This window comes from Lissotriton helveticus, chromosome 1_2 (genome assembly GCF_964261635.1).
Source record: "Lissotriton helveticus chromosome 1_2, aLisHel1.1, whole genome shotgun sequence".
Taxonomy (NCBI): Eukaryota; Metazoa; Chordata; class Amphibia; order Caudata; family Salamandridae; genus Lissotriton; species Lissotriton helveticus.
In genome coordinates, this window is record NC_136058.1 from 234,597,837 (window position 1) to 234,624,889 (window position 27,053).

At 44.6% G+C, this 27,053-nt stretch overlaps 1 protein-coding gene across 1 annotated transcript in view; it reads right to left on the minus strand.

Annotated features, from left to right (window-relative positions):
• The window catches only part of LOC144800127 (cytochrome P450 4B1-like), a 417,525-nt gene that overhangs the window by 242,918 nt on the left and 147,554 nt on the right, over positions 1–27,053 (minus strand). The window contains exon 6 of the mRNA XM_078671655.1: positions 19,570–19,721. Within this exon, the coding sequence (XP_078527781.1) occupies positions 19,570–19,721 (152 nt within the window). The remainder of the gene's footprint in view (positions 1–19,569; positions 19,722–27,053) is intronic.

A 27,053-nucleotide genomic window follows, 5' to 3' on the forward strand; every position in this document is an offset into this window, starting at 1 on the left:
TTGTCATACTGGGGATCATAGGGGCAAGGGTGCTATTAGAGATGTTCTTAAGGTTTCGCCGAGATACCATCTTACTTGAGCCCCTTTCCTTGCTATCCATAGTAGTACAAGACATTTCTATTGGAACAGCATAGTGGTCGGACCATGAGAGGGGGAAAGGATCATTAACTGTCAACCTTTCATCATTTGAGAAAACTCCATCAAGCGTATGGCCCGCTTGATGGGTAGCACCCCTCACAAGTTGGTTCAGCCCACAGGCAGACATAGCATCGATCAGGGAGAGGGTGTCACTGGACTCCATATTCTCTAGATGATAGTTCAGATATCCCAGGACCGTAAGATGCACACAGCCGAAATATGGTTCTTGAATGTTTAGCATATTTTGTCCAAACTCCGTTCTAGACCCAGGGGGGCGGTAAATTAGGACACCAGTGAAAGGAATCTCAAAGGAGCCTTTTAAGGAAAAGTGTAGGGCTTGAACATCATCCTGAGGGTCAGATAGCGGTGAAATGTGGCATAGGAGACTATCCCTGTATAGGATACCCAAACCTCCTCCTGTACGTCCTGCCCTATCCTGCCTCGCGAAGAAGTAGCCTTCTGGAACTGCTTCCAGTAGGTCTGGACCCGAGGAGTCTTTTGCCCAAGTTTCTGTGACAAACACCCAAGTGGGTTTCCTGTCCAGAACAAGATCCCTAAAAGCAACATTGTGCTTAATTAAAGAGTGAGCATTAATAAGGAAGCCATTTTCCCTCAGGACACTACCTCCCCTGTTGCGGCTCTGTCCCAACTGACAGGGAGCCGAGGTGAAACCAGGGACCCCATGGCCCTCCTGAAAGCAGCCTCAACGGGGGTAAGTTAAAAGAGCCTCGGGAATAGTGTGGTAAATAAATAATTAATTACCGGTACTATTTTTGACTATAATAAATAAACGGTTTAGCTCAATAAATAAGAGTCAAGATACGAGGTAGCTAGAGTATACAGGCTTTAATCAAGCATAACGGGACAGGAACAGGACAGCCTGCATGGGAATGGGATGGCAGGGCCCGACAGCTGCCGGGGCAGGATCTGGGAATGGTGCGCACAACTTTTAATAACAGAACATCAGTATATATATATAGTTAAACAAAATACATTGAATTCAATACAGTAGGCGTAGCAGTGGGCGGAGCTTTTAGCAGTTGCGAAAGATAAGGGCTGAATGAGGTAACAAGAAGGCGTGAACAGGGCGTATACATAGACATGTGATGCAAACGTAACAGAATATGTCATAAACGGGGCGGAAACATGGAGGGGGCTACCTGAGGAGCTGGGACCTCTAACCTAATGGTGTGCGCAAACTGGCAATGACGTGTTACTAGGAGAAAACTGGGGGCTACGACTTCTGCGCTAGAAGAGGAGACTAAAGTCTGGAGTGTCAGAGCGACATGTACCTAAGCATATCTAGTATCTAGTGTTTAGAGTACATGTTGATAGAATCCAGAAGTTATCAGAGTAAAGGCTAACAGACATTAAGACTGGTGCATACATAATCCTATATGTAGTGCGGGTGCAAGGAATATTCTATGAATATTAATACAGTATTTCTCTTACATGGAGACAGTAAGGCTAGACCATGACGGAAACTATTGATGCGATTCAGTAGCTGAGGAATGCAGAGAAGGAGAGCTGGACTGATAACTAGAATCATAACATACTCTTGGCAGACTGGAAGGCAGAACCAGGCCGTGCCGGGCACTGCGAGGCATGAAAGTAAGCTAAGGGTCAGGGATACAGGTGGGGGCTGTATCGCTCCTCGGAGAGGGTTTCAGGAAACAGGAGCTGAATCGGAGTCCGGGCCCTTTTGAGGCCTAGAAACGGGGACTTTTCAATGAATTAACGTGCACACTGTAAAACGTGGCAACGTAGCTTTACATAGGCCTGGTATTCGTTGTATTCACGAAGACTGGGAACTGGCATACTAGAGATGGACACAACTGTAATTGCGTCTTTAATCGATCATAGGGAATACATATGCATATTAATCATGCACATATAACATAGCATGGGGAACACGTAGGGACACAGAACATGGCAAAATTTACTTTTCCACATTCCCTCCTTGTCACTACGTTTCCATCAGGAAACATCAATATTCATGATACCATCTATCATTTCATGTAGCATCATTTGCTCGTCTCGAATTGTCTTGGAACGGGATTTAGAACGGGACTTAGGACTAGGAATACATGATGTAGCACAAATGCCGCAAATCGCAGGGCCACATTGTATACAGAGGCAGCAACTGAATATGATCATTACTGCAATACCTAGGAATGACAACACTTTCCATCCCCAGGCAGATATGATACTCCAGAGCCAACCGGACCATGTCCAGGTGCCTGGATTCTGGTGTAACTGATGGGCAATTTTATGAAGTCTGGTTATAGCTGAATAAACAGACGGCGCGTTATTAGGAATGAAAATGCAGCAACTAGATCCGATGACTCTACATGCTCCTCCTCTATCGGCCAGTATGACGTCAAGAACGAGACGATTTTGGAGCACGACAAAACGCATAGCAGATTGCTCTTCGGTTAAGTTACCTAGAGCAGAAGTAGTCTCATTCACTACTGCTTCAAGGGTTCTGGTTAACCTACGGATTAGCTTACTATTCTGGATAGGTCCTATAAAGAAGAAGAAACCTTTATTGAAATCTGTATACTGTTCTAGAGCAGTTTCAGTTTGATCGACAATTGGGGACTCGATCTCTCGTCTATGTCTAATGTGTACTAGATGTGTGTTTCTGTGATAATCGGATGGGGCTAGAAAAACTGGTGGCAGTAGGAAGGCAATATAACATGTTCCCTCCCAATCGAGGGGCAAACGAACATATGCGGTCTGACCACCAACAAAATAAGAATGACGTGAAGCTTTGAAAATAGATTTCCCACTGTCACTATACTTGACAATAATAGTACAATCACTATGTCCTACATGTGCGGACCCATTATTTCTGACACATAATTCGCCTTTGACTGGTAGTACTGAAATAGCAGGTAAGTCTGGAGTAGTATCAGACTGAACATTCAGGACCATAAAATTTGAAGAATAATTACCTAAATTATAAACTTCATTTTCTAGATCTAACCCTGTTCTATGGGAGAGACCTTGCTTGTCTGGAAAACATGTTCTATTCAGAAGGGACATATCATTTGAAGATGACGTTAACATGGACCATGCTCCACACGAACCATTATGTGAAAACGGATAAGGAAAGAGTGGCAGAACTCCCTTCGGTGTCTGGAAAGGGGGGAGTCGACCACACACCCAACAATTAGTAGCATTGCTGGTCTGGTGTGAATAGTGTAACATACTAATGAATGTGTTGTTGCGCATAGCAAGACGATAGGATAACTCGTGAGGAGGCAGATCACTAAATGTGTGCTCTACTGTAACATTAGAAAACTTATTTACATGAGAAATTGGAAAACATAAGTGCAATGCATAACTTGTGCAGGTAACCATCAAACTTAGAAACAATAGAAAACTTAGAAAAACGATACATCTGATAGAGTGTTGACTAACTCTCTCTCTGTGGGGGTCTATCTTATACATGTCAGATACCTGTCTAACCGTTTCACCCGAGGGGGACTTAGACAATTAAACTGGCTGACTTATTTTACTAGACCGGAGCTTGGATTTATACTCCTGCTGCGGAGTTTTCTCTAACAGGGAGGGCTTGATTTCAAAGTCAGTAGCGGGACAGTCCTTGAGAATAGGGCAATCTTTCGAAATGGAACAATCCTTTGAAAAAGTTTTAGTTCGTAAACCATGGAACTTCTTGACGTGAGACAGGTGGACCCACCCCTTACGGCCTTCCAACTTCACGGCCGTACGGGTGGTCAAGAGGACTAGTTGAGGTTGCTTCCAGCGGGGCTCCAGCGGACTTGAACGATCAAAGTTCCTGACGAGTACTAGATTCCCTGGAATGACCTCGTGCGGTTTCACCTCGGTATTGTCTGGAAATGCGGCGGCAACCTGTGAACGACAAGAGTGTAGGGCAGACATCAAGGAAGCTAGGTAATCTGTCAGCATATTACTTGAAACATCTGTAATACTGCGGGGTCTAGGTGTACCCCACATATTTGGGGGGCGGCCGAATACGACCTCATAAGGGGACAGACCTGATCTGGAGTGTGCGACCATTCGCATAAAGAATAAAGCAACTGGCAGGGCTACTAGCCAGTCTACACCTTTCTCTTTACAAACTTTGGCAATGCGGATTTTCAGGGTCTGATTATGTCTCTCTACGAGACCGGCTGCTTCAGGATGGCGCACACAATGGAACTTCCACTGGTACCCTAACAAGAGGGAAACATGCTTCATTAACTCAGATGAGAATGGCTGGCCGTTATCAGAATACACGACCCTAGGGAGTCCATAACGGGGGAAAAATTCACGAACCAACTGCTTGGCAGTGGTCGCTGCTGTGTAATCTGGAACTGGATATGCTTCTGTCCACCTGGATAAAGCACATACAACTACAAGAACATATTTGAAACCTCGACATCGCTCCATCTGAATATAATCCATCTGGAGGACTTCAAAAGGGTGGTCAGGAGGTTGGAATCCACCTTGTTCCACCGGGACACTTTTACCTGGATTGAACTGACAACATATCATACAAGTACGGACTTTCTGCTTAGCTGCAGCTCGTAAGTGCTTGTTGAACCAAAGGTTCTGGATACTGTCTAACATAGCTTTTTCTCCTAGGTGTGCTGGACTATGTGCGGTATTGATAATGACTTGAACCATAGAGTCGGGGAGAAACCATGTGGCTTTTCCCTTCGTCACCCATCCCTGATCTGTCTGGACCCCTCCTTGTTCGGACCATTTCTTGATTTCTTCGGGAGTAGCATGTAACTGTATGTCTATGACATCTTGTGTAGGGTCCTTAACTGTCATACAAGTAGTCTGTTCTGGAGTGGATGTCAGTGTCTTAGTAACTGGAATGTCTGGTGTCTGAGCTGTAAGCTTGGCTGTTCGATCTGCTAGATCGTTACCTTGGGAAATGATGTCAGTAACTTTCGTATGTGCCTTGCACTTCATGATAGCGATAGCTGTCGGTAAATGTATTGCATCTAACAGAGCTTGAATAAGAAGACCATGCTGAATCTTGGTTCCATGAGAAGTCATGAAACCTCTCTCCTGCCAGAGCACTCCGAAGTCGTGTACAACTCCGAATGCGTAACGTGAATCTGTATATATGTTTACTTTCAGGTTCTTGGCACGTATGCAGGCTTGGGTCAGAGCAACTAGCTCTGCTGCTTGAGCAGACAGGGTGTCAATACGGTGTGTTTCAATAACCTCAGTGTCAGTAGTCACTGCATACGCGGCTACTAGTTCTCCTGTACTAGTTCTCATACATGAACCATCCACATAAAGTGTCAGGTCGGGATCAGGTAATGCAATGTCTGTCAGATCTTGTCTTGGCTTTGTCATAGTGTTAATGACTTCCACACAGTCATGCGTGGCGGGATTTGAGGTAACTGACGGTAACAGTGTAGCAGGATTTAGAACGTTGCAGCGTCTGATCTCTATGTGTGGCTGGAACAGTGTCAGTTCATAACCTGATAAACGTGCAATTGTCAAGTGCTGAGTCTGTGTTCGGTTTAAAAGAACTTCCACGGAATGTGGAACTTGTACTGTCAGGGAGTGTCCTAATACTATGGAATCACTTTGTCTGATTGCTAGAGCTGTGGCTGCAACTGACTTGAGGCATGCAGGCAGAGCCTGGGCTACTGGATCTAATGTGCTCGAGAAATAAGCACAGGGCTTGTACTGTCCGGCTTGATCTTGTGTGAGAACAGATAATGCTGTACCATCACGTTCTGTGACGAAAAGTGTAAAAGGCTTACTGTAGTTCGGTGTAGCTAGAACAGGTGCTTGGCATAAAGCTTTCTTTAACTCATTAAAACTAAGTGTATGTTCAGATGTCCAAGGGAGAACAGTCGATACGGCTGCCTCCTGTGTCGTTAACTGTATCAGTGGCTTTGCTAGAAATGCATACTGAGGAATCCATTGTCTGCAGTAAGAAGTAAGGCCGATAAAAGCTCGTACCTCTTTCTGGGTCTTGGGCTGAGGAAGACTCGCTATTAACTGGATACGGTCAGGTGTCAACTGCCTACCCCTCTTGGACAGTAAGTGTCCTAAGTAGACCACTTGCTGGACACAGAATTGAAGCTTCGAAGGGGACACCTTGTGCCCCATCTCGGCCAGAAAATACAGGACTGTAAGTGACGCACGTTCGCAGTCACGTTCAGAACGGGCTGTGATCAGTAGATCATCGACATACTGGAGCAGGGCAGTGTCAGTCGGCATGTGAATATTGTCTAGTTGTCTTTTAAGTGCTTGACTGTAAATGCTAGGACTTTCTGTGAAACCTTGAGGAGCTCGTGTGAATTTATAGCTCCTTCCATTTAAACAGAAACCGAAAAGGTACTGGCTATCTGGATGAATTGGAACACTGAAAAATGCATTCTTGAGGTCTATTACTGTAAAAAATATAGCTTCAGAATCAATAGCTGTCAATAGGGATGAAATATCTGGGACTACTGGATACTGGGGTATGATACATTTATTAAGTTCTCGAAGGTCAATCACTAATCGATATACTGGAGGTGCATTTGGATCAGTACGTTTCATGACTGGAATGATAGGAGAATTACATACATTGGAGTCAGTTTCTACAACCACTCCTTGAGCAATGAGTTCGTCAATAATTTTGGATAAGGCTGCTACAGCCTCAGGTGGCAATCTGTACTGTCTGATTCGTGGCAGGACTATACCTTGCTTGAGAGTCACACGATGGGGTGTGATTTGCATGAAACCTACATCAGTTGGACCTTGCGCCCATAAATGCTGCGGTACATTGGACAATCTGGGATCAAAATCTCGTAATACATAGTGACCTTTATAATCCCTTAAAAACATGCGTATTCCTTCTGGGGAACAGCAAATGACTGCACCTAATTCTTTCAGTGTTTTAATGCCTAATAGATTTTCTGGACATGACTTTGTAAGTAACAAATCAGTAGTTCGGGACAATGGACCAACTTCTAGAGTAACTGGCTTTGATATCTCGTTTACAATAGGCTTTCCTGAAAATCCAAGGGAAACATTTCTAGAGCCTGAGAGCGGAGCCCCTGGAACCTCGTCATGACTGATAGTAGTCCTACTTGCCCCTGTATCAATCAAAAACTTTCTGTCTTTCCCTAATACTTGACTATGAACATAGGGACCCTCTTGATCTACAGGTATCTCGATGAGAGGCAAGCCTACCTCCCTCTCTAGGCTGTTTCATGAATATGGCTGATAATCTGGATACTCTGACTGGGCATACTGGTACATTTGCTGTGTAACATGCTGTGTTGCAGCGATAGGCTGCGGTGCTGGAGCTGTCTGTTGTGCATTCTGTGGTGACTGAGAAGTCTGTGAAACTTGTTCTTGTCTAGGCGGACGTGGTCTTTCTTTAGTCTTACCAGTGGCTATGTTGTGTTTCAGAACTGCACACTCGTTTATAAAATGACCTGGCTGTTTACAATAATTGCATGTCCCTTTAACGGGAGCTGTAGGATGACTGGCTTGATTCGGACCCCTCTTCTGACTGTCTTGTGGAACAGATTGTGCAACTAATACTTTCATTTTCGTGTCTTTCATACGTCTCCTTTCGTGATCTTGCTCTTCCCTGATCCTATTCTGGTGGTACTGAAGCATCTGGAGCATCTGGGACGGGGTACTAGCTTGCCAAGTACTTTCGACTTTCAAAACTCGATTTTTAACTTGTGGACTTGAATTCTCGACTAGTTTAGTAACAAAAAGATGAGGGTATGACTCGCTACCTGTCTTCAAACCACTGTTGATAATGAAACATTTCTCGAATCTAGAATAAAAATCACTAGTATCTTCATCCTGTTTCTGTTTGCATGCTGAGATTGCATCCCAATCTTCCTTTTTCGTGGCTAATAACCTTGGCAAAACCCGAATCAATAACTCTGGTAATTCTTTACATTTGTCCCCGAGACCGGTACCTGGTACTCGTATCTTATCTTCAGCTTCTAGAGCTGTCCAATCAATCTTTTTCTCTCCCACCTCCCATTCTTTTTCCTTGAGTTTTTCATATACCCCTGCGGGCAACAGGACCTTTAACATTTTAATAATATCTGGATACGTGTATTCTCCCATACGGAGCATGTCTTTTAATTCTCGATGGAACCCTGCTGGATCTTTGTCGTGACAGGGAAATAATTTCTTCATCTCTAAGAGTTCCATCTTTGTAACGGGGGTGTAAACAAATACTCGTTGCATTTCACCAGCCGTTGTCCTAACTGGATGTACTTCTCGTAGCGGATGCTGTCTATCTATGTAAAACGGTTTACTTTCTGGAGGTGAGACGTGAACAAAATGCGGGTTCAGAAACGTCCTATATTTGTGGCGCTGTTCTAGAATGACACTAATTAAATCTGTACCTAAACCTCTCCATTTATACTGGAGTAACTCGTTCAGGACATCATGTAACGGACCTGGATCAGAATGTTGACCCTCATACAATGTAATGAGGTGCTGGATCATATACATACCCACCAGTCGCTGCTCGGCTGGGGGCAGTTTCAGAAACATTTGTGCCACTATTTCGTCTGGAAAAGTGGTAGAATCAGTAATCCATCGGACTGCTGATCGGGCTAGTTCTTGTTCATGCATGGTACTAAGTTCACTATAACCGATTCGTGATTTCAGAATGTGATCGGTAGCTTGAAATACTTGTTCTAGAGAACCTTGTTCTGGTGCTGGATGATGGAAAACTTTCTTGTGTTCTAGGCGTGAATGTCGGTCTGGAAATCTAGATTTACCTACATACGCTATTCTGGCGGTGTTCTCGTCTTCTACTTCTTCGGTATCAGATTCGTTTTCTTTCTCGCTTACTTGTGCTTCTTTGCTATTTTCGTGTAACCTTATTATTTCTTTACGTATTTTCTTGTACATACTCTCTATACTACTGATTGTCTTGTGTCTACCCTCGGCTATATTATCACTCCACCTTGTCAGGACTTTCATTTCGGTCGGATCTTTGGTCGGATAATCTTGTTCCCTTATTAAACAATTGATTAGAAACTTTAATAACATTAGCTGGGTCTCAGCTTTTCTTAGAGACATAGTTTCGCCAATACTTTCTGGATCTTCTCCTGTACGGATGAAACGATACATTCTGTCTAGATCTTCTTTCATATTCGGTAGGGTGGCCAAATACTCGGTCACCCGTCTTACACGCAATGAATATAAAACCATATTATCTTCGCCTGGGACTGGATCATAACAGCATTCTGTAAGAGCTCGCCTGATTTCTGCGACGGACTGATGTTTGGGCGTACGCTGTAACGCACGTTCATGTAACTCGACTAACCCTATACGTTTATTTGGCGGCGGGGTACCAGGAGGACCTCCTCCCGCAGCCCCTAAACTGGAATCGTCGACTGATACTCTTCGTGCTGGCAGAGTGACTGATGTAGCGGGAACTTGTACTGTGGGCTGGACCGGGGGTACCGTAACAGGTACTGCAACAGGTGCCCCGGTGGCTGGAAGAGCAGGAATTACATTATTTACAGGAGCTGGCGGAACAGGATTCGCATATTCTGGGACTGTGTCGTCCAAATAGGACGAGAGAAAAATATCAGCGGCGGTCGGTTTGTGACGTAGCTTAATCGGAACTAATGGCGGCGGAAAGTTACATAGTGCTTCCGGGGTTGCCTTTGGCAAGCCCTCGGCAAGAAGAGGATACATACCCTTAATGAGGGCATTTCTCTGTCTGTCTGACTGTTCGGTTTTAACTCGTTCACCTACTTCGATTAATTCCCTTTCCTGGGCTCTTTCTGAGGATTCTCTACTTAATTCTGACTTTCTGATTTCTTTTTCGGTTCTTTTATGAGATTCTTTGCGCCATAACTCGATGGCATCTTTCTGTGACTGTCTGGCTTTCTTTTTCCATAATGCTTCTTCTACTCGCATGATGCACTCGGCATCCCACGTACCTGATACGGGCCATCTGTACTTTTCCTCTAACTGTTTGGTGTACTCCACCCATAAATCTAGATATAATATGGCACTTATGCCATGTTTTTGATACATAAAATGACCTGGACTGTCCCTAGGCGGGACAGGAACTGCTTCTTCGAGCAGACCTTTTCTAGTTTTTAACTGACGTAACTTTGAAAACAGAGGCATGATTAGACTGGAGTCTGGACACAATACAATACACAATGAACACAATAATAACTTGAAAGAACAATTCATTCATACCACGACATTGAAAACACATGGAATAACATTTAAAATAACAGTTCGGACAAGATACTACCTGGAATACTGAAAACAGAACACATGGATTTCTCGAGAACAGAACTTACTAGAACAGAAACTAGAATGACTGGATGCACTGCTAAAACAGTACGAAACTTACCTGTCCCCTAAAGAGACACGTCAGGACCCGCATCCACCTAAGTGGACACTTCGTGTTGGATCTGCGTACCCAAACCCACGGACCAGAGACAATTCAATTGACCCTGTCTAGATACTACCCCAGCAACGGTACTCACCGGGCAGCAAGAACGGAAGGCCTCGGACTGGACTGGACTGCTACGACGACGGACGGACGAACTTCGGACTTCAGTTACAGGTGGGCCTCCGGATACCTCGGACCTTGGACTCTCGGCTTGGGCTCTGGTCGGGACTCGCCGCGCTCCTCCACCGCCTCGTCTGGACGCTGGACCGCAACCTCCGTCTCCTCCGTGGGCCTGAGGGATACTTGAAGCAGAAATATCTGCACGTGCACGGTATGGTTCCGTCACGGCTGCAGAGGATCAGGGGGCCTGCGTGGCTTCTCCAGCGCGTGGGGAAAGGGCAAGTCCCTATTCGGGCGCCATTATGTGGTAAATAAATAATTAATTACCGGTACTATTTTTGACTATAATAAATAAACGGTTTAGCTCAATAAATAAGAGTCAAGATACGAGGTAGCTAGAGTATACAGGCTTTAATCAAGCATAACGGGACAGGAACAGGACAGCCTGCATGGGAATGGGATGGCAGGGCCCGACAGCTGCCGGGGCAGGATCTGGGAATGGTGCGCACAACTTTTAATAACAGAACATCAGTATATATATAGTTAAACAAAATACATTGAATTCAATACAGTAGGCGTAGCAGTGGGCGGAGCTTTTAGCAGTCGCGAAAGATAAGGGCTGAATGAGGTAACAAGAAGGCGTGAACAGGGCGTATACATAGACATGTGATGCAAACGTAACAGAATATGTCATAAACGGGGCGGAAACATGGAGGGGGCTACCTGAGGAGCTGGGACCTCTAACCTAATGGTGTGCGCAAACTGGCAATGACGTGTTACTAGGAGAAAACTGGGGGCTACGACTTCTGCGCTAGAAGAGGAGACTAAAGTCTGGAGTGTCAGAGCGACATGTACCTAAGCATATCTAGTATCTAGTGTTTAGAGTACATGTTGATAGAATCCAGAAGTTATCAGAGTAAAGGCTAACAGACATTAAGACTGGTGCATACATAATCCTATATGTAGTGCGGGTGCAAGGAATATTCTATGAATATTAATACAGTATTTCTCTTACATGGAGACAGTAAGGCTAGACCATGACGGAAACTATTGATGCGATTCAGTAGCTGAGGAATGCAGAGAAGGAGAGCTGGACTGATAACTAGAATCATAACATACTCTTGGCAGACTGGAAGGCAGAACCAGGCCGTGCCGGGCACTGCGAGGCATGAAAGTAAGCTAAGGGTCAGGGATACAGGTGGGGGCTGTATCGCTCCTCGGAGAGGGTTTCAGGAAACAGGAGCTGAATCTGAGTCCGGGCCCTTTTGAGGCCTAGAAACGGGGACTTTTCAATGAATTAACGTGCACACTGTAAAACGTGGCAACGTAGCTTTACATAGGCCTGGTATTCGTTGTATTCACGAAGACTGGGAACTGGCATACTAGAGATGGACACAACTGTAATTGCGTCTTTAATCGATCATAGGGAATACATATGCATATTAATCATGCACATATAACATAGGATGGGGAACACGTAGGGACACAGAACATGGCAAAATTTACTTTTCCACAATAGAACTGTAATGGCATGGAAGGCCAGATGGCTTTAGCTTTAGCAGGTCGTGTTTAGTGTACCTGAAGCCTGTGAAATCACGATCAGCATTTACATCCGCATCTGCATTCAGTCAGTTCGGCGATCAGCTGTCAGCTGTCATCAGTGACAGTTCACAGCAGGTGACCTCACCAATAGTATGGAGTCCGTGCAGGGAAAACAGAGTGCGTTACCCAAACGGTGTCCTCAGTGAGACACACGTACACAAGTCATAACACATCTTCCCACTTAAGGAAGCAAAAGAGTAAGGGGGAAAACAAGGATGAAAGAAACAAAACAGTGCGTAAAGTGGGAGACTCTACTCGCAAACATAGTCTTTAAGTTTAGCTGGCGGTTCTAACAGCCTCCCTGCTCTGTTCCTACTAATGAATTGTGACAAGTCACACATAGGTGTAGCTGGAAACATGCGTCTGACTCTCTTTGTGTCAGCCTGTTTGGCTGAAATGTTCACAGGAGGAGAGGTGGACCGCGAGATGCCGCTTTCTGTCGTGATAGGTGATTCAGGAAACTCATAGTCGGATTCATAGTCTGAAAAACAAGATTATGCCGTGTTGCTTTCAGGTGCGTCAGGAGATTCTCTTGTCAACTCAGTGGGAATGGTAGCTTCAGGGTTCTTCACAGGATGTCTGTAAGCAGAGAGGGCGGAGAAGTGCCATACTCTACCGTAGCTCAAGAGTGCGGAATTACAGTACACTTCACGTACGGACAGAGGAGTGGTGTACCTGTCCTGACCCTTACCTATGTGACCACTTCTATTTACCATGACAATGTCTCCTGCCTTGAGTTCCACACGCTTGCACCCGTGCTTGTTGTCATAAATCCTCTCATTCCTGGACTGAGCATGAATGAGTCTTTCTCTGACCAGTTGGGAAGACCAGTGTACTCTCTTAGCTGCCTTAACCCAACCCACATTGTCCTTTGAGAGAGGTGTCCTTCCCCGCATAAGTTCAAACGGGCTGTACTCTGTTGTTTCGCACAGTGTTATCCTGTAAGCCCGCACTGTCTTGAGTATTTCTTGTTTCCAGTTGAGGTTGTTGCTGTTAGCAAGTTGGATTATACCCTTTAAGACTCGGTTGAACCTTTCTACGGCACCGTTTCCTGCAAGATGATATACGGATGTTGTTTTATGTTCAATTTTGTGCTTAAGTATGTAATCCTTGAATGTGCCAGGCGTGAATTGTGCCCTGTTGTCACTTACTATCTATTTGGGTAGGCCTTCCAGAGTAAAAGTATCGTCCATGAACTTGACTACATTCAACGCATCAGGTTTGTTAATAATTTTTACTTCTGGCCATTTGGTGAAGTGATCAATGATGACTATTACATACCATTGTTCCATGCTGTCTAATATTGGTCCCATTCTGTCGATACTTATTCTCTCCCACGGCATGGATGGGCAGAGATTTGGGTGTAGAGGAGGTCTGAATGTCACCTGTGTTTTGACCGAGTCCATGTAGAGGTGCATAACAATACTGTTCTCTCCACGTCTAGGCTAACACCTGGCCACCAGTACAAATTTTTGATTCTGCTGTTAGTTTTGGCGATGCTGAAGTGCCCCTTGTGACACAATCTAAGTATCTTTGTTCTGATTTCTTTTGGTGGTACAAATCTTCCACTTCTCAATAGGAATCCGGTTTCTAACGACAATTCGTCCTTCACTTCCCAGAAGTGTCTTAGAGGTTCTCCCAGTTTGCTTTTGCTAGTCTATCCTTCTGTCAACATTTGTATTACTTGACACATAATATTGTCTTTGTTTTTGCTCCATGAGCCACTCTTCTTTTGAAATTCCGCTGGATTGTTCAAGTACATTTGCTATGCTTGACTCATCCATGTCGTTGGTGTCAGCGTTAATGGTTGTTCCGATGAGCATCCTGCTTAAAAAGTCTGCTACAACTTTTTTCACTCCAGGGACATATTGGACGTTGTACATGTAGTCGAACAGGCACACTGACAGCCTAGCTAACCTGGGTGAAGCCATAAACAAACCTTTCGTTGGAGGAGTTTAGTTAAGGGCTTGTGGTCTGTGCAAAAGGCGACTCCTCTTCCCCAAACATATGACCTGAAGGGTTCTAGAACCCACACACACGCTAGTGCCTCACGTTCTATCACTGAGAAGAGAAGTTTTCTTCAGCTGGGGTTAGCGAACATGAGGCAAAGGCTATGGTGATTTCCACACCTTTGGTGTCTTTCTGGGTAAGTATGGCGCCTAACCCTTTATTACTCGTGTCAGTGGTTACAAAGTTTTGTAGTGAAGGGTCGAAACCTTTAAGAGGTAAAACTGTGCACATGTCCATTTTTAAATTCTGAAAGGTTTTCTCGCACTCATCTGTCCATTCATATTTATTCTTAAGCTTTAGTTGTTGTCTTAAAACATATGTTTTAAGTGAGAAGTTCTTGATGAATTTGGAGTAGAACTCCACCAGTCCCAAGAAAGATCTCAGTTCATCTTTATTTGTGGGTACCGGCAAATCCTTTATGGCCTGTATGAGTTCTCTTCTTGGGCTGATTCCATCACCAGTTATTTGGTGACCAAGATAGTTGACTAAGTTGCTTGCGAACTTGCATTTGAGGTACTCAGCAGTCAAACCTTTCTTGTTCAGAATTTCCAATACCTGTTCAACCTTGTTGTCGTGCTCTTCCCTAGTTTTACCCATAATAAGGATGTCGTCCTGGAAGAGTAGTATGCCCTTGACCCCTTCAAATATGCTGTGCATAAGTGTTTGAAACATTGCAGCCGCCGAGGCCAAACCGAAAGGTACACGTGTAAACCTAAAACAACCAAATGGTGTGATGAACGTTGTCAGCCGTTGAAGAGGTACCTGGTGATAGGCTGATTTTAAGTCAATGGAGGAGAACCACTTGATGCCCTTGGTGGTAGCTAGCATCTCATTTATCTTTGGGAATGGATACTGCTCCACCACAATGTTTTGGTTGAGATCTCGTAGGTCCACACAAAGTCTCAATTTGCCATTAGGTCATTTTGTGAGAACAAGGGGAGCGACCCATTCCGATGCTTCCACCCGTTTGATTATGCCATCGTTTAGCAGTATGTCTAATTGGTTCTTGACTTCATCCCTTATTGCGAATGGGATCTTTCTTGCTTTATGTACCACAGCTGTTATGATTGGCTTAAGTTTGATTTTATGTTGATACACTACTAAGGCTCCCACGGCCCCACTAAATACCCTTGGATATTTGTTGCGTAAAGATTTTGCATAGTCTTGGTTGTTAGACAAACTTAACACGGGGTCTGCTTTGCTAGGGTCTAGGATTATGCCCAGACTTCCCTGATCCATCCATCCTAGTACCGATGGTCCTACTTTGGAAACATAGAATTTACCTTCAGACTCTCTTCCTTTGTAAACAAAGTTCAGTTTTCTGTAGCCACATATATATCATTTGGCTCTCCGGTGAATGATTTAATTCTTATGTCTGTTCTTGGAAGTTGTTCGCCAATGCTAGGTTTAAATTTTCCTTTCCATACTCTCTCATTGACTATCGTAAATGGTGACCCAGAGTCTGCAACAATGATAATCTCAACTCCACCTATTGTCATGTTGCATACAGGTTTCTTTGTCTTTGTGGTGCTAATTTCATTGACTTGCTTTCCTCAATGTTCAGTACAAACATGTTAATGTTGTCTCCGTCAGAATTGTTCTGGCTGTTCTCTTCTGCATCATCCACTATCTTTACCTTTTGTGGCCTCTGTTTGTTGCAGGCTTTGAGAAAATGTCCTTTGACACCACAATGTGAACATATTACTTCACGTGCTGGGCATTGAAGGTCATTTACCATGTGCGATTTGCTTAAACATCAGTAACAATGCCCCCAGTTCTTTGTTTCATTTCTTCTATATGTTGGCCTAGTGATCTTTCTGTTCCAGTTCTGCTTATGGTGGTATTTCTTTGCAGTCACTTTGCTTACAGTGTCCTCTTCTTTCTTTTCTTTATTCTCTGCTATAACTGCTTTAGCACAACGGCCTGTTAGCTCGGCTTTTTTTGCTATGTCAATTATATTTTGCAGTGGGTATTCGCCTTTGGCCCACAAATTGTCTTGGATGTTTGAGTTGGAACCCTGCATAACTTTTTGGTCCCTCATAAACTCGTCGTGGAGCGCACCAAAACGACAATTTATTGCGAGATTTTTGAGTGCTGACACGTAGTCATCTATTGATTCTTCTTTTCCTTGCTTCCTATAGAAGAACTTATATCCATCTACTCCTACACAAACTGTGGGTTTGTAATAAGAGTTGAGATAATCTATAGCGTTTGTAAACACATCACCTTCATTTTCTGCTCTAATTTTCTTGTTAATAGCATTGCATACTTTTATTCCATGCTCTCCACACCACTGGATAGCCAGAAACCGGTCCTAGGATGCTTGATTCCGGTCCAGGAAAGACATGGATTGGCAGTTTGGGCTGGACTGTTTCCATGAGGCACAGGGTCAAGGCTGATTTGCATATGGCCATGTCTGAACTGGGGTGGTGTGGAGTGCAAAAAAACGATGGATTTAGGCCCAGATCTCTGTACTGGGGTGAATGTATGACATTGTTCTGCATTCTGTCCATCAACTGTTGTTTTTACTTTTATTCCTCCAGCGCCTAAGCAATGCATTAGCATTTTGTATTTCTTCTCTGCTTTAACTTCCTCATCTTCTTCTCATGTCGAAATGTTATTTAGGAACTACTCCCTCCATTCTTCCCACTTTAGTGCAGGTTCACCACCAGCACGAAGGAATGTCTCAGGTGGAGTGAGGTTCCATACGTAACCTGAAGCCATGTTAAAAGTGTTTTTTGATTTCAATTGTGTAAGCAATAGTAAACAAAAAAAATAATAATGTTGCCTTAGTAGTAAAAGTCAATGTGTGACTAAGGAGGTGCTTAATGCTCAACTGGATATATCATACTATTTACTTGCTCACAGTAAGTTAGAAGATGAAGGGTGTGAAAAGGTTGAACTGTTTACCAGTACAGATATTTTAACATGTATGTGCTTTAAACTTTTAGAAATCGAATTCCGAATAAACTGTTTTTTTATTTACTTCAAAATTAGTGAGGCGTTAGTGTCTGTGAAGAACTAACAAGTCTTAACAGTGCCTTACTGTTTTCCTTCCTGATCACAGCATACGCGTTTGTTCCCTGATAAAGCGGATGCTTTTCTCCGCTACCGCTGTGTAATCGTTTATTAATGTGGAATTCAAAATGGCGTCGACGTGCGTAGTCACGTAAACTAGCCTGCAGACTACTGAATTTTACATACTTCCAAAATGGCCACATTGACTGCACGTGCGTTGACGTGAAAACGAGGATCACACTTTTCAGTGACGGAGGTAAGAGCCGTTTGTTCCAGCTGATGATCACAGTTGACAGTTGGTTGTTGACAGTTGGATTCCGGTGAATTAGTGGCACGAATTATACATACTGTCGAGAGTATTGAAATGCTCAGAGTTACAAAGCTCGTGTACTTTATATTTTCTGAAACTCGTCGCTGTGCAGCATGTAGATTTTTCACCACAGGGTGTTAAATGTATAACGTGAGAGACGATTTCAGCGCTCCTTATTATTTTCATCAAAAGACTTCAGTTTTCTCTTGCCTTCTAAACGTCAATGTAGCTCTGCTTCACAGTCCTTTTTTCATACATTTTCTATTACGATATATGTAAGTCTCTGTATATTTTTAAACAGTGCACGTAACCAATGTACTTTGGCGTAAGTTCCGAAACTGACTGACCTACTTTTTTTAATGGTTCCTTAGATTTCTGTTTCTTGATTAGCAGCGAGTGCCCTTCTTTATTTCTTTTGTGAACGCTGGGATCTTTTTTCTTCTCTTTTTATTTTTTAAGGCTCAAAACAGCTGCTTGTACTCGAGTTATATCCTTCAGTTTCGTGGGTTCGGGTGTTGGTGCTCGTCGCCACTTTGTGAAGAACTCCCATACACAGATAACGCGTGAGTGGGTTCTTTAATTATATACGCCAACACAAGCTCCTACATGGATCGGAGCGTATATGCAGTCAGTTCGGTGATCAGCTGGTAACTGTCATCGATGACAGTTCACAGCTGGTGACCTCACAAATAGTATGGAGTCCGCGCAGGGACAACAGAGTGCGTTACCCAAACGGTGTCCTTAGTGGGACACACGTACACAAGTCATAACAGTGAAGTAAATGTAAAATAAAAATAAATGAGCTGCTCTGCCTGAGATGAGCCGGGATGGCAGGAGATGAGGGCACAGTTTCTGAGTGCCAGGGTGTGACCACTGCTTCCCCGCTTTCATCCGTGGGTAGCGACAGGCAACTGTCGGGGAGCACGTCCAAGAGTTACGGTAGCCTGGGGAGCTGTGCAAAGCAGCAGCTTCTTTTCGATAGCCCTGCTGAAGCTTCCTATATTCACATCTCCCTGCGTGTCTTCTCGAGCACAGGCACCGTCACTGGTGCCGACAACAGAGAAGGAAGCCCTGAACGGACAGCGCAACCTGAACCGTTCCTCAGAGCTAGGCTGCAGAGGGCGGTGTTTGGCCGGCAGCATGAAACAGACACCGCAGGCAACCCATGTAGCACTGGAGCACCCGCCCTGAGGCAGGAGAGGAGCGCAGAAGCCCTTGCTAACCCGACTAGAGCAGATAAAATGATTGATACAATAGTAACATCAACGATCCTGGGAGAGCGGCTTGGTGTACTGCGCTTGCTGAGAGAAACAAAAGTAACTGTAACAAAAGAGAAACTGGTCCTAGGATGCTTGTTTCCAGTCCAGGGAGGACCAGGCCTGTCAGTTCGGGCTGGACTATTCCCATTGGGGGCAGGGTGAAGACTGATTTGCTTATGGCTGGGTTCAAACTTGAATGGCATGGGGTGCAAAAAACTATGAATTTAGGCTCAGATCTCTGCACTGGGGTGAATGTATGACATTGTCCTGCCTTCTGTCCATCAATTGTTGTTTTTACAAAAGAGGATCTTGCAACTCGTTATTAAAAACGTAAGAAATGTTGAGGTTTGAAATAAAAACATTGGAGATTATGAACAGTTGTCTTGTGTCAGATACAAAAATAGTTCCACAAAAGCAGATAGAAACAATGCTTGGTCACAGGAAAACTGATAAGAGAAGCACAAGAGAAAAACATGAAGAACAACAGGAAACAATATGTTACAGCCAACAGAAACGGGGGAAAGTAAGTGGCAAGCAAAGCAACCAATGAAAAGCAAGGAAAGAAAGGGGGCGGGATGTAAGCCCCTTTCAAGTTTTATAATAAATACAATAGATTTCACATGCACAGCACAAGCGCAGAGTAGGCGAAACCCAAAAATTACCATTATTTTCACATTATGTCTGCCCATCACACTTGACTGAACGGGATACAGTACCTGTATGCTGATGTGCAGTCTCACAACCTCTTCTGAATCGATAGCCAGGTGGGCTAAGGTAAAAAAGTAGATCATTGTGATACAGGAAACATCTGAGCCTGTAGTTCACCAATGTCGACAGATCGAAGACAGCTTGCGTGTAGGAATTCTCACTAAAAAGGGAATTAAGATAAACAGATTTTCTGTGTTCTGTATTCAAAACAAAGGTCTACTGGCCAAGTCAAAACATATACACATTACATTTCTCTAGAAAGAAACATTCACTCCCTGACATTTGAGACAATTTTCATCACATTCCACCATTTATAACTTTACAATTATAAAAACCACATCATTATCATAGATAAGGATCAAAATGAGTGAAATTGCTGTCTAAGAAGGATTACAAATAATTTTTCAAAATCAAGAATCCCTCATATTATCTCAAATATAAAAAAAAAAATCCATGACTGCACACTTCAAATTAACACCATCCAAGAGCTGACTTTCAATTGTAGTTCTGCCAGCAGGCAAACATATCATCAAAACACTATAATTAGTGGGTAGAATTTTGCATGAGATTAGATCTATGTTATTCTTATTTTTGCTACTGTCTCATAAAGCAAATATAAGTATTTAAATGTTCTGGGTTGCTTAAACTTGAGCTACTTCAACCATAGCCTTGCAGATGCTATTTAGGCTAAGGGCCTGGTGTACTTATGTTGCCTTATAACAGTTGTGCTATTCTGTCACAGATCACAAATTGCAATTGGTAGGATTAGCAGAATCCCTGACCACAATTTTAATGAGAAAGGGATACCCTTTGTAAACCCCTCAGAATTTAACCCTGCCCACCATAGGCAGATTGGAGGCAGAGGGCATTTTACAGGTTTATCGTATAATTGTCATTAATGCAACACCAGAATATCAGTTCCTGCATCCCAGATCTCTATCAGAGAAAGTCCCTTAGATGATGATGGCTGGTGAGAAGCATCAATGGCATCTCGTAAGTTGGCTATATCAGCTAAACCTCATGGTTTACTACTCACCTGATCGCTTCTGAAGATCTCACGAGCCCTGTCGATTGTTGTGGGCTGGCAATAATCTGTCCCCTAAAATAGCAGTGCTTGGAATTATGGAGACAGAGGGTTAGGCATGTCATGAACATACTCTTATTGGTTTGGGACTATTATAAACTAAGAGATATACTGCTACATACTGGAGATCCTCTACCTCTCCCCCTAGTCACGAAAGATTAAAAGGAATAAATAGAAGCTTCTTGTCTGAACATACAATATGTAATGAAGGGCCTGCCAAAACAAACTTACTAAAATTTGGGGGGTAAGACTAGAACATTTTCACATTTCAGTGGTATAAGCTTGGAGTCAAATGTGTATAGGATTGTCGCTCCTATAGTAGGTTTTTATTAATACACAATTGAATGCATAATCACTAGTATTACTGTAAGAACTCCATTATATTTCAGCATCTATGCACACTACTGTCAATGCTAATATAATGATGTATGATAAAGGAACAGAAACTATGCACAAATTCAGAGTCATCAATTCGTCTTTTTAGTGAACATTAAATTTAATATGCAGGTCGTCAGTGGACTTAGTTGGCCTAAAGTTAGAGGATAGGTATGGTGGATAGGACTACCTTTAGACCTAGAAGAGAGGCTGGCCCACAAATCACTCAAGAAGGATATGTTCACATATAATGCCCTAATAAGGTTACTTAGCTTCGGATTGACTTGATGGAAGACATTTGTGAAGACAGCATTTGAAGGAGAAACAATTCTAGGAACCATGTAGTTGGTTTTGTCCAGCTGGCTGCCTGGACAGAAGTCTGCGTCGGCAGAAGTTCATAGATATTATTGGATCTACTTGACGGGTGGTCTTTGTGAAGGGGTCCAGCAAAAAAGAAAATGCTCTAGTCTAGAGGTGGTGCCTTTGGTGGTTGTAGCAAAATGTAACGTGTTTAATTCTTGCAACTGCTACTTTTGTCCACCAGGAAAGCATCAGAGTGTGACAGATGGTGAGAGTATCTGACAAAGTTACAGTTTTCTGATCTGGACTCAATGGACTGCTCTGGACTAGTTGTTATTGGTATCGTTAATTTTGACTTTTAGAGTGCTTAATACCTGCAGGTCTCTAAGCGCTGCAAGAAGATTAGCGGAAGGTCCCGAGGAGAGTTGTATCACAGAGGGGAGGGTTATGCCCAGGCTTCTGTGAATAATCGAGTCTTAAGTTTCTTCCTGAATGGGAGGAGGCACCTTTCGGAGGGGAGCTGGCCAGGCAGTTGGTTCCAAAGTTGCAGCATTATGGCCGAGAAAGCTTGGCCACATTTAGTGGCGTAATTGAACATTTTAGGGCATTTTAGAAGGCCCTCCGTGGAGGACCTTAGTGAGCGACCGGGGGTGTATTTCTCCAGGCGTTCCTTGATATAATTGGGTTCCTGTCCAAATAGGGCCTTGTGTGTAATGCAGAGGCCTTTCAATTTAGCCCTCTGCTTGTTGGGCAGCCAATGTAGTTGTTGCAGTAGGGGTGGTGCCCCAGGGCGCCTAGGCACTTGAAGATTAGTCTGGGGGCATCATTCATCACCACCTGGAGTTTGCCCAACAGTGAGTCCGGTAGTCCAATGTAAAGCGAGCTCCCATAGTCCAGACGGGCCAGAGGTCAGAGCGTTTCGTTTGTTGCTGTCTTATAGTAGGAAATGAGTTGGAGCACTTAGATCCAGCACAACACTTGGCCATACCTGCCAACTTGAAGAACAATCTCACAGTGTGAGGAGGGGGCAGACCTTGAAGGGGGCTGGGCCTCATGCCGAGAAGTACCTAGGAGATACTTTAGAGCCCCACCACACCCCCTAACCCCCTCCTCCCAAAAAAAAAGAGAAAACAAGCATTTACAATGCAATAGGTCTCGCAGCATTAAAGTTTGAGTTATTGGCATTGTGTAGGACAATGCGTTGCATAAAATGTTTAGCAAACTTTGAATTGGTGAGCAGTGACAGTGGGTGCAAGAGTATGCTGTTCTTGAAAGCAGTGTGGTAGAGAGTGCAGGAATTTGGGTGACCTGAGCAATGTGGATGATGCACCTCACGCATGGTGCTGACACAGTTATTATTCACACAGCTCTGATGATGCACCTCAGGAACGGGCTCACAGCTGTTATTAATCACACAGCTCTGATGATGCACCTCACGCACGGGACTGACGCAGTTATTATTTACACAGCTCTGATGATGCACCTCAGGCACGGGCTCACAGCTGTTATTATGCACACAGCTCTGATGATGCACCTCCTGGACGGGCTCACAGTTGTTATTCACACAGCTATGATGAACCACCATACGCACGGGGCTGACACAGTTATTATTCACACAGCTCTTATGATGCACCTTAGGCACAGGCTCACAGCTGTTATTATTCACACAGCTTTGATGATGCAACTCCCGCACGGGGCTGACTACAAGGGCAATAGTTTTTGAAAACCCTGGTTTCCTCTTTATCATCAATTCGCCCTGTACAACGTGGGCACCCAGCATAATATCGACGGACCTATTTCTAATGATGCATTATGTATTTGTGTAACCTCAATCACGCCACCTTTTCTTAATCTGTAAACTTGAGTGAATGCCTAACTTGTTCATCTGTAACTCAGACCGCGAGTAACTGTTGTACATAGAAGTACTATGTGTGAACTAAAATTACCCAGGCATACACAACAGTAACTAGCGTTTCTCAAGAGAAAGACATGGTGTCTACAAAATCATTATGCAAGTATTTCTGAGTAAAAAATAGATTTTAATATCTCAAAAGGTTTTCCAAGGGATATACTTTGGTAAAACAGTTTGTTTAATATGGGAGGTTAATACAACCTTCATACATGATTTAACAATTAAAAAAGCTTTGGTTTTTAAACAATATAAAAATATGAAAAAGGATGGTTTCCTGTCGACGCGTTTCGACACGTGGACTGTGTCTTCATCAGGACTGTACCATCAAGTGCTGTTAAAATATGGCGAGAATAGTGGCCACAGTGGTGATGTTCTCCGTAGATAGCACCTGTTGTCAACCTACCGGCAGGCCCACTTAAATTTCTAGCTCAACAACAACCACCGACCATAAACATCTGACTAGCACCATCTATTTGACATTTAACCATGCAGACGTAGTACGACAATACCAGCGCCCTATAAAGAGCGAGAAACAAGGCAGCGAATAATCCTTCGTTTTGTGTACGGTGTACCTCCATACATTTTTAAAGGAACTTCACCACTGTGGCCACTATTCTCGCCATATTTTAACAGCACTTGATGGTACAGTCCTGATGAAGACACAGTCCACGTGTCGAAACGCGTCGACAGGAAACCATCCTTTTTCATATTTTTATATTGTTTAAAAACCAAAGCTTTTTTAATTGTTAAATCATGTATGAAGGTTGTATTAACCTCCCATATTAAACAAACTGTTTTACCAAAGTATATCCCTTGGAAAACCTTTTGCGATATTAAAATCTATTTTTTACTCAGAAATACTTGCATAATGATTTTGTAGACACCATGTCTTTCTCTTGAGAAACGCTAGTTACTGTTGTGTATGCCTGGGTAATTTTAGTTCACACATATTTCTCACCCTGACCCAGGATCGCTATTAGCACCAGGGGGTCCCTGTTCTTTCACACAGTACATAGAAGTACTGACACCTACTTCCGAGTTACTATTTGTCCTTATGTAATTTACTTCAATCTATTGTAAAGCGCCCTGACACCTCTCGGTAAAGTACGCGCTATATAAACACGCATAAACACGCATAAATAGCTAAATAAATAAATACATTCATCCTGTATAATTCGGTCATCCTGTGTGACTCGGGCGCCCTGTGTGGGTTGGGAGGGGGGCACTCTCCCCTTCCATGAGCCTGGCGGGGGAGGGATGCTCTCGAACATTCACCCTATGGGACAGCCTGTGCCCTGCCACAGACTGACACCCCCTCCCCCTGCCCCCCCCCTCACCAGCCTGACAGGCTGACCCTCCCCCCTCCCCTCCAGCCGCAGCATTCCTCAGTCCAACTTGTGCATCTCTGCAAAGTACACTGCGTTCAGGGCGGGCACCGCCCCAAACAGGCAGGCAAATGAAGGGGTCCTAGAACATGCTCAGGGGCATCAAAAACGACAGGGCACCCCAAAACACCAGAGTGAAGGCAGGGGCGTGGGGCGCTCCTGTCTGAAACACCCCTCTCCCAGAAGAACCGTCCTTGCTGCTGCTTAAACTCCTCTTTATGTATTCTTTTGTGCTATATAGCGCTCACTAGACAGAAGGCATCGCCGCGCTATACCACATTACACTTGAAAATCTAATAAACAGTTTATTGGGAGACATCGATGATGAGAAAACACAGCCGCTCACTTCATCAAGCTCACATTTATCCAGAAAGCATCCTTATCACCCCCTCCTCAAGAAGTGCACAGAAGAGGTAGTTCAGACAGAAAGCGCTTTGAGGCTGTCTAGGCAGGTTGGCAAATTGGCTCATTAGCCCGTTTATGATGTTGCCGATTGGCCAAGATAATGGACTTGTGTGTGGGGCGCCGGGACTTGTGACCCAGCATTCCACGGCCCTGCTGCATGCAGTCGCTGTCTGCCACACATGTTACCGGCACCAGAAACCCTGCACGGAATCTCTTCAGCCCAAGTTGACACGGGGTGTGGACCTTTTAGAACAGTTTTCCGTGAGCCTTTGTATAGCGCCTTGATTACAAAAAGAGCACACTCAAGGATAGCGCGCAGTTTCCCCATTTAAAGTTTCCCGCCTGCTGGAAAAAAGCCTCACGTCTTGTTAAATTATGAGTTGTTGTAAAATGTAAATTTTGGCGCTTTTTTACTATGTTAAATCGCCTTTTATTTTGTTGCTTTGTGTTGGAGGTTTCATGTATTATGTTATCAGTTGAAGTTTTTGTTTATCTAACATTGTGTGACAATTTGTTACGTCACACACGTGACATTACGTTTACTATTACGTTATATTTTATGATCAGATCCCTCTACATTGTGTAATCTACGTTATGACTTTGCTTTCTGATGGTTTGATAAGTATTTTAGGAGATACATATCCAAGTCGCCTCTGGGCGCTATACCGCTGCCGCGGTTTCCCCCATACATACCAACCCTCTTGCACCCCTCGCAGCTGTGCCATGCATTATTACCATCGAAAGCACCTCCTTCAGATCTGTGATACCACCATTAAATAAACTAGATCCTAAATGTAAAGCGCTCTGATACCCTCTTGGGTCAAGTTCGCGCTATATAAAACTTTATAAATAAATACATAAAATAAATGGTAAAGACAGGACGGAGTCGGACCTACCTTGTCACCCGCTGGGGTCAGGCACTAGTAAGAATCAGTGATGGTGATAAAAGTGAAAGTCCGGGGGGGGTCCTTCCGTCCCAGAGCCGCGTCCGTCTGTCCTCAGCCCAAGTCCGCCCGCAGCTTGGAGCCGGCCCGACACTCCGTGGCCCTGGCTGTGCACTGGCAGGGCCGGGCCTGGGGAAGGCTTATGTGCGGGGGAGGGATGGAGGGAGAGAGGCCCCCCTCCGCCAGGCCTAAAAAGGCTCGGAGGCTGGAGCCTCCCAGTGGCAGCCCCTGCCAAGAAACTCCCTAAAGTGCGGGTTCTCCGCAGCACTCACGCCTGTGCTCTGCAGGCTTTTAAAGTGCAGTCACCAGGAAGAGAGCACTTCTATGCAGCGCGTGTGCTTCGAGGTGCTCGAGGAGTTTCACTAGGGGAGTCTGTGCATAGGAGCAGCGCGTGCCCGCGGGTACTTTCCTCTAGCTCCTTCCTGGCACTTCCTTCTGTAGCGCCCTTCACGACCTGGACAGCATCTAGCCGCTTCATTGAAATGTGGGCGTTGAGCCGACGCTTGTGAAAATTGCAAGATTGAGGCCAAGGGGCCCTGAAACACCTTAGGGGGTGCCAGGCCCTCCCACCAGAAATTTCAACCGCCCCCCCCACACTGCCCTCAGGGAAGAACTTCAGATAAGTGTGGAGTGCCCACAAGTGCCAGCTTCGTGCACTGCCCACTGTGACCGGTTCCCTCAGTGCCAGCTCATCATTCTGCCCAGGACAGCTACATGCTACTGCTGCCTGATGTTTCATGCACGGAGTTTTGTGTTCCAATTCAAAATGAAGGCGTGAGCGAAACCGAAACTTTCCGTGGGGCGTGACTTCCGTCTTCGGAAGCCCGCGCACGCGCCCACGGAGAGAAGCAGTGCTGGAGCCGCGGGGCTCCCATGCCCGAGGGAGAGCCCCGCGGTGGTGGGTGAAGTCCGGAGTGGCGGTAAGTGGGGGGGGGGTGCGTGTGCGTGTGCGTGCGTGCGTGCGTGTGTGTGCGTGCGTGCATGTGTGTGTGTGTGTGTGTGTCGGCCGGGGGGGGGGTTCTGTGGGTGCGTGGGTGGGTGGGTGCGTGCATGGGCACTTGTGTGTGTCTCTGGGTATGCGCATGTG